General features: G+C 41.6%; 1 protein-coding gene across 2 annotated transcripts in view; it reads right to left on the bottom strand.

The window, feature by feature from the left end:
• Positions 1-11,812, bottom strand: part of LOC123972797 (solute carrier family 22 member 23-like) — a 37,910-nt gene extending 26,098 nt beyond the window's left edge. For both annotated transcript variants that reach the window (XM_046052484.1, XM_046052485.1), the window contains exons 1-3: positions 11,000-11,812; positions 4,276-4,379; positions 4,012-4,166 (exon numbers count right to left, since the gene is read on the bottom strand). In XM_046052484.1, coding sequence (XP_045908440.1) covers positions 4,012-4,166; positions 4,276-4,379; positions 11,000-11,437 — 697 coding nt within the window. In that variant the 5' untranslated portion in view covers positions 11,438-11,812. The remainder of the gene's footprint in view (positions 1-4,011; positions 4,167-4,275; positions 4,380-10,999) is intronic.
• Positions 11,813-12,092: the final 280 nt, after the last annotated feature.

Genomic DNA, 12,092 nt, shown 5'->3' with positions numbered 1-12,092 from the left:
TTATGGCATACAATGGTGCCCCAGCCTTCAAGATCCATAAACTAAGACCTAATTACACATGGATTGATGAGAAAGGGAGGGATTAGTGTAATGTCTCCTGTGCAAATACACCTGAAGCTGTGATTCCTTTGTAAGCAGAGTCAAACACAAAGCAAGCCATAAAAGAGGGTCATGTAGTTCATAATGTTACATGCAAAAATGTCATATGACTGACACAGTGTCAGGACTACGACTAAACTCTTAGCATGTGGCTGAAGTTCACGCCAATGCAAATAAAAATACCCTAAACAGAATGCCTTGAAAGGAAACGAATGATTCTCTCCAGTAATGTGTTATTGAACGACTGTGTTCCTACTCTTGGAGCAGCTCTTGTGGAGTTTTGTCAATACAGAGTGGCTGCAGGATAAATATCATGTGAGGCCACACATGATCAGAAATCAGGGCAGCAGTATAGCGACACAAAACCTATACAAATGTGCAAAGCCTTCAAAAGCATCTGTCCAGCTAAGCCCTGCTCAAGCGGAGTTTACTATATATTACTACAGCAAGCTATAGTGTCCAAAGAACCATAAGGACACAGTTAATTTTTATTTTTAATTGACACAGGATATGAAAGGAAATTAGTTAGATGATCATTTTTGAATATGTACCCAGCTGAAATAGAAATCCCTGCAACAACAGCAACGAGGGAATATATTTGATGAATTAAATGAATGAACAACTGGTAGCCTGAATTATAATTACCTTTTTCAGCCTGAAGCAAGGGAATATGAAAAACTTGTATCTGCCGTTGAACAAGTGTTATCTAACCAGACTCCACAATCCTGGTCATAGTGTTAAATGCTGGTCTTTCACATGTTGGTGAACAAAGTTACTACCTCTAGAAGTACTTTTTTATAAAGCTACAGAAACTTTAAATGCAATATTTTAAATGTTTTTCTCGCAGATTCTAGTCCCCTAAGCCATTGTTCAACCAAACAGGTATCTGCGTATGATTGCAGAGGGTAAGGTGTTGTATTAGACTTTCATAAGGCGACTGAAAAAACAGCTTGTTCGTGACCACTTGATTTACTTTGCAATCACTGTATTGTAGTTTTGTAGACTGAAAACTGTACGGTAGAATGGCAAATGCAAAGAATGTAAAAATAGGGTAGAGAATGGTTGTGGTTGAGCAAGAGAGAGAGAACGTGAGAAAGTAAAACGAATAATAAAAAAAGTTAAAACTAAAGAAAGAATAATGACAAAAAAAGTAAGGAGGAGGATATGTAAAGGGAGAGAAAAGATAAAATCTCAACTCAGACTCACAATAATTGGACTTTCTAGACAGAAATGTAGTTCAGTTGGAATGCAGCCCTACTTCATCAGATATATTCAAATATTGTTTCGTTTTCATTAAACTGAATGGTCAAATACTGCTGAGCTGTTCTGGCACTCAACCTTTAAAGAGGCGAGACGATTTATGTTCCAAATGCCTATTTAATTCTACCTTTATATGACAGCACTTTGCATTATTCACTGCACAACTATTATTCTTATTCTTATCTTATTCAATGGCCAACACATTAAACTGTCACATATTTGTATGTCAAGGTGAAACAATACATACATACACACTAAGAACTGCAGTATCAAGTATGTATTGTTAAAATCTGCAGTGGAGCTTTTGAAATGATCAATCAAATTGCTTTTATCTTACTGTTTAATTGATTTTCATAATCTCAGACTTAACAAGCAGAATCTAAATCCCACAGCAAAAATTGGACAAAAAGCAAAAAAAATAAAACAGGCATTTATACAAGCTTGTATGGTAGACATACAGAAAAATATTGACTCTACAAATGTATTGTGCAACCCCACCACCTACCATTGGGTTCCAACCACCAGGTTGAGAACCACTGACTTAGTGAACCATAAACTGTAGGCTAATGTGAAAACAATTGATGCAGATGCCAACTTCATTTAAATGTGATGAGACACCGTACTGTACAGCTCAACTCCACCCTTTCGCCTCCTTCTGCCTCCCTCTGCCCCACCCTCTTTCCTTTGTCCTGGGAGCAGACTAAACGGTCCTTCTATTTTGGGAGCGCAGCAAAGCTTTTCAAGGTATACAGCATAGAGTAAATTACAATGACAAGGACGCTGAGGGCCCCTTCCTTCATCATCTCGCCCTTGCTCCCTCTTCCTCATCTTCCCTTCCCTCCACTTTCGCAACCTCCCACTGCACTGGTCAATTACTGCAGCCAAAGAGGCTTTTAAGGATCCATCGCTGAGACCAGAATATGCATCAATTGTTAGGCTAGTTATGGATGGTATCAAAAAGTCCCCTCCCTCGCATTTCTTTTTGAAGTAACGCAACCCACAAAACTAATTATTTAAACCGTTGCAGTGCAGCGAGAAGGTCATATCAACACAGAGGATTCATCTCTGAGAACTTTACTGACTCTTCCTGCGGTGATGGGTGAAGTTATAGTGAAGACAAATTACCGCACCACCACCAACCCCTTCTGCCATGATCAGATTATTGATTAGTAGTAACAAGGATTAAAATGTCAGGAAAGCACACATGCTGGTACACCCACATTAAAATTAAAGAGTTCACTTCAAGGGTAAGGAGGCGGGCAGTTGTTCTGTAATGAGAATTAATCCCCAACAACGGTATTCAGCTTAATAAATGCTATGAGGTCACTGCAACACGACTCTTCTTATAGCTGAATGCTACCCTCAGCTAGAGACAATAGTAGAATAGCCTTTTGATCAGGTGTGTGTGTTCGTAATAAGAACAGCATCAGTGGCAGGATATAAGGCATTTAGAGTGGGTGGTATGGGCAAAATTATTATTCTAAAAATTATCACAGCATACTCATAGGTTACAGGATTTTTCATCGTTTAGTGAGCCACATCTTACAAATGTTACATTTAAAAAAAATGTAAATGTAATGTAAATTCAAAATGGATTTTCAAGCGTGTGGGATTTAATGCTGTGCCAGATCTTGATTTAAATTCAGTATATCTTTCCTTTAGGGATGAGATATGGCAGGTATGATACTTTGTTTTGGGATTCTTTTCAATGACAATGTTTAAATATTTACTCAAGAAGACGCCTCCTCATAACTTGCAGTGCATGGATAGCCGCTCCTACTTCCTAGACATGGAGCCAAGTCGCAAACAAACCAGTTTAGCTGAATGTTAAATTGACAAATTGGAAATAAGTTTCCTTGGAATAGGCCTGCAATTTCTACAGTATACTGCTGCATTACTGCTGTGTCATTCCTCGTCAGGCCCTCTGTTTAGTGCAAAAATGAAATGCAACAATTGTTTACAAACCAAAGCAACAACTAGCTTTCAAAGCACATCCTGAAAGGTCTCAAGCTGTATCTGCTTCTTGAAAGTTCAAAGTCAACAGAAAATTAACTATGGCAGGTCTATCAACATTTGAATTTCTCAACATACTAAAGTGGATTAAGGGAAGTTTACAATTCAGCAACTCAAGCTTAGCGTACCTAAAAAACTGTTATACTAACCAAATATCAGTTAGTTCTTATTTTCATTCAGCCTTTCCTCTTGTAAAATGCTGCCTTTTAGCATGGGAGCTGCTAGCATTATCCTCACTCTGTTAGCATTAGCTATATTGTGTACGTAGACTTCATGTGAAAATTTAAGGACAGAGAGAAAGCTAGAAACCTTAAGAAGTCAGTTGGAGACAGAGTTTTTACCCAACTCACAGAGTTAGCATTAAGCAGCTAGCTAGCTACAAGTCAAATCTGATAGTAAAAGTTGTCATTTCCGCCAGCAAAATCGGTGGTCGAGAAATATGAGTCTTGCTTTTGTATACTTCTGCATGAAATCTATGGCCTATTCTTCGCTAATTTTGAGTGGTAAATTTGCCAACATTATCAGTGTGAACTGCTTATGTGTATATGGAAAGCTTGACAGGTGTAGCAACAATAACACAAGGTGGTAGGTCTTGGCAAAGGGTCAATTAGCACTTTTAGTTGAGAGATAAATACTTACTGAGGACGTAGAGGGACAGGGTAATCCCTGCCAGGCAGAAGCCCTCAAAGAAGCGCAAGGTGCTGAACATGGGGGCGTTGACAGAGAAGGCCACAGTCAGACCAAACACCAGCATGAACAGCACCGATATGATCAGCACTGGGTGGCGGCCAAACCTATACAAGATACAAATACATTTTTGACTATAAATAATGTGAAAACAGTGGTTTTGATATACACACAATAAGACTTTATGTTGTGCAATAGCTTTGTCCAAAATCTTACCAGTCAGCAAGGACTCCAAACACCAGGTATCCAAAGATGGATCCCACCAACAGAGAAAATTTTGCAATGTGGACTTTCCATGCTGAGTCACACACCAGACTCCACTGTGAAGACAAATAAACACAGGCATTAGTCCCAAGTCATGTATGCTGGGTAAAAGGTGAAGGTTTTGAGAATGAGACACTTTATCTATTGACTATCACTGTCCACTAGGTCTGAATGATTTCTGGGGAATTATTATCACACAGAACACCGGAATGTGAAAAGGGTACATGTCTTTATGCCTGTCTTTATTTTCTTCGGTGACTGAAACTCTCCACTCCAGCAGCAGAAGGATTCCTAGAGGGCAAACAATGCAGTGCCCCCCCCCCGTAGACAAGTTGTGACAGATAGATCTTTTACATAGCACAGGCTATTATAGTACAGAGGTACAGGGGGAAATGTAAAGGCCAGTGGGGTATATGCACTTCTTATGTATGTCAGCTGCTTGTGGGAACAACCTACATATACCCTCAAATATCTACCCTAACCTGCAACTTCGACCATCATTGATAATATTACATAATTAAAACTAGGATAGGTGATGTTTGAGAATTTAACAAGAGATGGCTAGATTTTGAAAGTATGCAACCAAAATAATACCAACCCCTCCATCCAAAGCCACTCCCCCAAAACACAGTTTCATGCGCAATGACTGCACAGGCAGAGTGCGCGCAGGTATGTAGGTAGAAAGGCAGGTAGGCCGGACAATCATTTCATTCGGTCCGAATGTTTTTCACAGTCCTGTGACAGTGACAGACACCTGTTTTGTTTCTGTGTCAGAGCATTTGACTTACTGATTGCTGTAAAGTGATCGATGTAAAGATCATTTCAACAAATATAATGAAAAAATGCTTCTAAAATAAATTGCCTACCCCAGCTTTAATGAGCCTAGTAGAGTAGTTGTTCCTGTGAGGGGGGGAGGATATTTGGCAACATATGCCTCTCAGCTGTCTGTGCTGACACAAGCAGCAGCAAGGCACAGACTGGGCGTGGTGGCTAGCATATGGGGGAAGCTGATCAACACTGACCTCAGTTCTGTCTCACTTCGGTCTAATCTATACACCAAACCACTATCACTGTATAGAATATCGGAATATATATATTGCCATGTCACAAAAGAATACCATCATCATCGCCATTTATATCAAGCTCAACCTCATCTTATAAATACAAAGTGTAGTTTGTTCTCCTGTTTTTCTCTGAGGGGCTCTAACCTCTCATAACCTCTACCCTAGCGACCTGTTCAGAATGGAACCCTCCAGGATTACCCAGAGCCACCCAGCCATCACATGATCCAGGCATGCAACTCACTCATGGTTTCAGTATCGATGTCAGCAGAGAAAAAGACAGAGGGAGGAAAACAAGTTCCTGTCGAGCAATCACTGCACAACCAAGGGTGTTTAAAAAACTCAAACTGCCGTCCTATAGGAATCAAAAACAGGCATACACAGAAATTAAACATCTTCGTGGCTGGATGACAGTTTGGTGACCATTGTTGTAAAATACCAACATATAAACTTTCCCCAAGTCCTACACCAGAGACAAAGAAGTAATGTCATGCAAGTGTTAAGTGCTGTTGAAATGTGTAGCCAAAAGGGCAGAGCATGGCAGAATTTGATTTGAGCCAAAGTATCTTTAATGTGTTTTATTTATAACTATCTGCCAATTCGCATGTATTATTAACTAGGTTTCTCTCCAGGCCAAGACTCTGGCCGAGATCATACCCAATCATTAACAGGCATTGCTATTAGCTATTATCATAAGTGAAAAAAATATGGACAGACTTTCAACAGTAGTAGTAGCAGAGCAAATAAATCCCAGCAAACTGCCATTAACTCTACGCATGAGTCAAATCCACGCAGCTTGTCTGCTATGCCCCTATTATTTCTGTCAGTTGCTCTCTTGCTGTTGTCTTGCTCATTTAGGAGTAATGAATAGAAGTCAGTGTGTAGAGTCGGGTTATAGGCACATTTAAAACTATTAACTGAAATAAAATGCAGAACAATGAGCGGCCAAAAGCAAATCAGTTCAAATCCCTAGGGTGTCTGCTGATCCCTCTCTCAAATGACTGGCCACCAGTGATCGGTCTACACCAGTGAGTCTCATTAGCTTAGATGAAGACACTCTCAACTACAGCTGCACATTTCTGCACTCGTTGAACTACAGAGTGGAGGGTGGTGGGTCTCAACGGAGGGGGAGCAGACAAGGAGGGAGGGAGGGGAATGGAGAGCACAGGAGGAGGGAGGAATAAAGCTTATTCAATCTAGAAACATAACAAACAAAGACATGGAGGGAAATGCAAAGAATAAGTACATATATGGGAAAGGATAACAGGCTGAAGGGAGAGGGAAAGAGATGCTTAAAAGCAGTTGTGAGGGGAAGGCAGAAAACACATGGAGAGACTGCTGCATAGTTACTGCCTAGCAACAGACCATCACTGTGGTTATCAGACTATTTCTGCTTCCAAGTGCAAGTTTTAGCTATCGCTGCTCCACTGAAGGTTAAAAATCCTATAATGTGGTGGTAGCTTAGGTGAAGGTAAAAGAGAATGAAAAAACGGATTTTAAAAGAAAGGTTAGTAATAGCAAAAAGATTTATCTATGCTACACATACACATGCGGTTTTGTGTTAAAGTCAAGAAGGAAACAAAAAACACATATCCGACATTGGTGATGTAGCCTGAGGCACTCACAGACAGAGCGTGTCTTTAGATAGGTGTGACCAAGTTTCAAGTAACTGTTACACTACTGTAGCATCTGGACTATACTACACATCACATGAAAAAACACTAACATGTTTGACAAGCTGGCGGATGGCAGTTATATTTTCCCTGCGGCCAACAAACAACAAACCTTTTTCCGCCAATACATTATTCATTGCCTCCTTTTGTTCACAGCTAAGAACCGTAATTAGACATCACAAAATACACCAGATATGTATTGATAACCAACAAGCACTCCTACAACCTGAATTCTGTCACACCTCACAACAAACTTAAACCACGGCAGAGGGTCTGAGGCCCCACAATGTTACAAAAACAACACTTATCAGAAACGAGCCTGCAGCACGCACACACACAGAGCCCTAACAGAATTTTATCTTTTGGTCACACAAGCGTCTTTCCTCCCAGCTGACGCTGTGAGTGGTTGTCATTGTGTGCTGACTGGGTATCTGCAGTGGGGTCATCGCCTTTCGACAGCTGAGACCGTTTCAAAGTGTCCCGCATTGATCCGGGGTCTGTGGGAGGAGCAAACCAGCTGGGTAAACAGTATGAAGGGACACGGACAGAGCAGAGAGGCCTGCATTGCTATTCAACAGTATCATCTTTCAGATCTTTGGGTGTGCAACCTCCAGCACAGTGATATTGGGTCTGGGTGTACCCACTAATGTGCTTTACAACATATCTTCCTTTTCACTTTCACACAATGCTCTAACCTACATTATCCAACGAAGGTTAAAATCAAGGGCAACTGGACTTGGTTGAAGATACTGGAAGACGTTTCGTCCCTCATCCAAAGGACTTCTTCAGTTCTGACCTACATTCTAATAAATGGCACTGATAATTTGACCATGTATATACTGAGTTAATGCTGAAACAATTACTCATATATATTATTATATATTATATATTATATATATATTATTATATTCATGATTTATGGCCCAAGAAGCCCATTCTTTTTCTTGATTATTTGATTAATCGTCAAGACTATAAAATGTAAGAAAATAGTTAAAAGTTTACATCTCATCTCAAAGCCCAACCTAACATCTTAAAATGTCTTGTTTTGTCTAACCAACTGTCTAAAACCCCAAAATACACTGAATGATTGGTATTTTTGCTTTAAAATGATTTTAAGGATTAATTCATTGTCAAAATAGTTGCAGATTATTTTTCTGTTGATCAGCTAATCGATTAATCAACTAATCGCTTCAAGTCAACTATCAAAAGAAAGTTGTCGTGCAACAATTTTGATGATCAATTAATAATTTTGGTCATTTAGTAAGAAAGAAATTCCAAATATTGGCTGTTTCCAGCTTCTACAATATATCAGGATTTGCTGCTTTTTTCAGATTCATCATTATCATTTTAAATGGAATATTTTTGTGTTTCAGACTGTGAGACAAAACAAGCAATCTGAAGACATTAGCTTGGACTCTGGGAACTCTAGGAATTATTTGACCATTTTCCGACATCTTATAGGCCAAAGTCCAAACGCCATTCTACGGTGAAGCAGTAGGATTCAGTTTTAGACCTGTTAAATCATCAATCCCTAAATGTCAAGTGTCTCTAATTAATATGCAAGAACCACACTTTCCCAGGGAGTGTCAAGGTTACTCTTTGCTTTGAAGAAGTTCTCAGGCCACTAATACAGGCAGTGTGTGAGAGCTGAGTAGGATAGGTTGCAGAGAGACTCTATCTGTCTCTGAGTAATGATACATTCTCATTTCTAAGGCTCAGTCCAATTAAGACGGACCCCGAGGAGAGCTTAGACTCATTTAGGATGGGTCTCCACATTAACCACTTTGGATCTTTCACCACCACCTCAACCTCCACCGCCTCCTTCAAAGCCCCCATTCTGTGACACCCTGAGAGTCAGGAGCGGGCAGAGACCTGTGCTACTGATTCTGGAGGCTACACATATGTGGCACATAGTCTACATATGTGCATGTTTAACTCATGTGATATGAAGGGTTAACAGGGTAACATGGGGTTAGTATGTGTTGGTACATTTTGACAGAGACGCTACCACATTTCTTGAGTGCTGACACTGATCTGTTTTTCAAGGATCCAGTGTCACAGTCATGTGCAGTTATGCCTATGCAAATCAAACACTGGGAGAAATGCCAAGTCATCATTACCTCCTACAACGTCACCTCCTAGTTTCTGTGCTGTGGTGGTGGAAAAGGGACCTCGAAAGAGTGACGGTCAGGTTGAGAGTCAATTTTCCTTCCTTTTTTCATTTTGCATTTGAGGATTCGTCTGCATGCCATTGATTCAATCTCTCCTGACGGTGACCTTGTCAGAATGTGGACTACATGGGTCAGGGAAGGCGAGCACAGCAGATAACATTTACCAACTGCTCAGGCCTGACACTGATCTACAGCGGTGGTAGTGTCAACATGACATTCTCCATATGTGTGTAAAAGGCAACACAAATATAATTATCTACAGGTTACAACTCCAGCATGAGAGGAGGGCCTGCAAGTGTTTTAGCACTAAAGCCTTCATATCGGAAACCCCTCTTGAGTTGAGAATGTATTGACTGTTAAGTAATATGGATCCACCCAATTTTCCTCACATATGACTTCATATCCAGCTGCAGGTTAAGAGCATTTGGAACGCCTCTCTCCATAAAGACAGTTTATCAGTCCTTAGTTCATGCAACCCCACTCCCCAAAATTACCCTGCAGACTAGTTTTAAGCTGTCTCCCTGGCTCAAGACTTAATGAAAATGCCACAACTGTATTTTATTTGCCTTTTTATTTAAGTGGGGATATCATCAGTGATAAGCAGATGGGCTGTTTGGATCACAGTGGACGCAAGCTCAGGGTGGCACAACCCCCTCCTGTAGCACAAAGCCGATGCAAAGCCCAGCTACAAATCTAACTCTTCCTGATAAGACTTTTGATTATAGCATGCATGCCAAACTCTTCAGAGGTGAAGATGCTGCAGATTGAAAATGGAATGCAAGGGTGTGTGAGCTCATCAGAGCACGTATCAACATTTGAAACCTTTACTAAGCTGAACTGAACATTGACCTTTTCCCTTAAGATTTAAATCTCATTATCCCATCAATGTGAGGGTCAAGTTTACTCAGGGGACCCTGCAGATCAAAGTGCCATGCTTTTTTTCTCTAAAACTTGATATCTTGATATAAAGCATGCAGCATCCACAAAGGGAGAAGAGCTGATGCATTACGATATATAAACCCCTACTTCATGCAGCTAGACCAGCTCTGATGACAGCAGGCCTGTGCAGATAGGGGTATCACAACATTATGGTGGTGTGGTAGGAGGTAACGACATCACCTCTGGGAATCATGGACACACTAGAAGTGCCCAGAATGAACGCTATAAGACTATCTCACTAGTGTTTGTTTAGGACAGTGATAGGGCAGGTGATGTTTGACCAGGGATGGGGTTGCATTATTCTAGAGTACACTAATGACCTTTGCTCCAAATCAAAAGGCTTCATTCTCTATTATGTCCATTACGACAACCGGCAAATTCCACCAGCCCTGGCAGTTTTGCCCAGTGTGCCAATGGTGGAGTCTCTTTGCAATAGGTCACACTGTGTGTCAGCTGTTGCGATGACTCACGGTCAGCACAATGCAGGATCTCACCTATACTGTCCTACTACGTTTGGATCCAGCGTGAGCCGATTCGTGGCTCTGTAGGACCTCTACAGAATAGAAACGACTCTAGTGCTACCGGCTGTGGAGAAATGCACGCCTCGGATGCAATAATGGAGGCATAGCCACAACCACTATCCAGCAGCTGTCAAAGAACACGATTTGGGCACAGTGTTATAATAACATGACTGCGTTGTTGCCTGAAAAGTGTGAGGATTTCCCCCTCTTGCTAACGTAAATCGATCGTAAGAGGATTAGAGCGGCTAGGGTATCACATGTATAATACAATATGATGGAAAGGATGCCCATCCTCAAGATGAACAGCTTACCTTGGTAACCACATTCTGCACAAGTCCAGTGTGCAGCTCGAATGTCCACTCACTGCACCTACACTGCATGTTGGTGGTGTCATTGTGGGTGCTGTAACTTCCATTGGCATGGCTGTAAGCCGGCCGCGCGCTGATATTTTTTGGACTGTCTAACAACGAGGAATGGCCCGCAGTGTGGTTAGTCAGGTTTGTCAAAGGCTGGACACATGTGTTGTTCGGCTGGGCAAGGAGGAAATTATCAGAGTATTGGCTGAATCCAATAAATAACGCCGGAATCCATGTCAGCACGATCAGCTGTTTCTGGTACTTCCCAAATCCCCCGAGAAATGGCAGGACACAACCGTCGATGCGTGTCAGCAGCCCCGGCGACGTGGTTTCGGGGGACACGAAGCCGTTCTCCGGTTGATGGTCCTCCGTGTCGAGCTGCACCACGGCCATCGCGGTTTCGCCGATAGATGCCTCCGTTGTGTAGCGAAGCCGGGGTTGCAGTGCTACCCCCTGTCGACTCCACAATGCGTCAATGCCCCCAGCTCCGGCGGTGAAAGCCGTGCGCAGTTCATTCACTGGAATGGAAATAAGACGCACCTCTTTATTATCAGGAAGCACTTCCGTCTGCCACCAAAACTGGGACTGATCGCAGGCTCGAGCTCCGAAACAAAGGCAGATTGGAAGGAATTATGCAATGACGGGGAAAACTAGGTATTTTCCGTCGTCTGATTCATTACGGACTCTGTCAGTCAGCGGTGGAAGCAGAGCCCGCAAAAGTGCTTCCTGAATGAGCCACAGGTAACGCACCTGCCCATCAAGGCTGCGTGTTGTTGACTCCTACCCCAACATGGCTACCTGTGCACCGGTAACCACCTTGACAGGAAAATGCTCTGTGCAAAACTAGAGCAAGTCAACTAGGCTACTGGAAAAAAAGCAGTAGCTATTATTGCTCCTTATAATATTGCCTATTCAGCAAAAAATACACCAGTAGCCTGCTTATTTTGTATCCACGTTATGTTTATTATTTAATGACAGAATAAAAATCAAACCAACCTGCAGCAACACATTCAAACAAGTTTCTAAGAAATCGGTATTACAAACGTTT

This window comes from Micropterus dolomieu, linkage group LG06 (assembly GCF_021292245.1).
Source record: "Micropterus dolomieu isolate WLL.071019.BEF.003 ecotype Adirondacks linkage group LG06, ASM2129224v1, whole genome shotgun sequence".
In the NCBI taxonomy this organism is placed as follows: domain Eukaryota; kingdom Metazoa; phylum Chordata; class Actinopteri; order Centrarchiformes; family Centrarchidae; genus Micropterus; species Micropterus dolomieu.
Note: the sequence above shows the minus strand (reverse complement) of the source record. Positions and strands in the feature narration are given on the sequence as shown.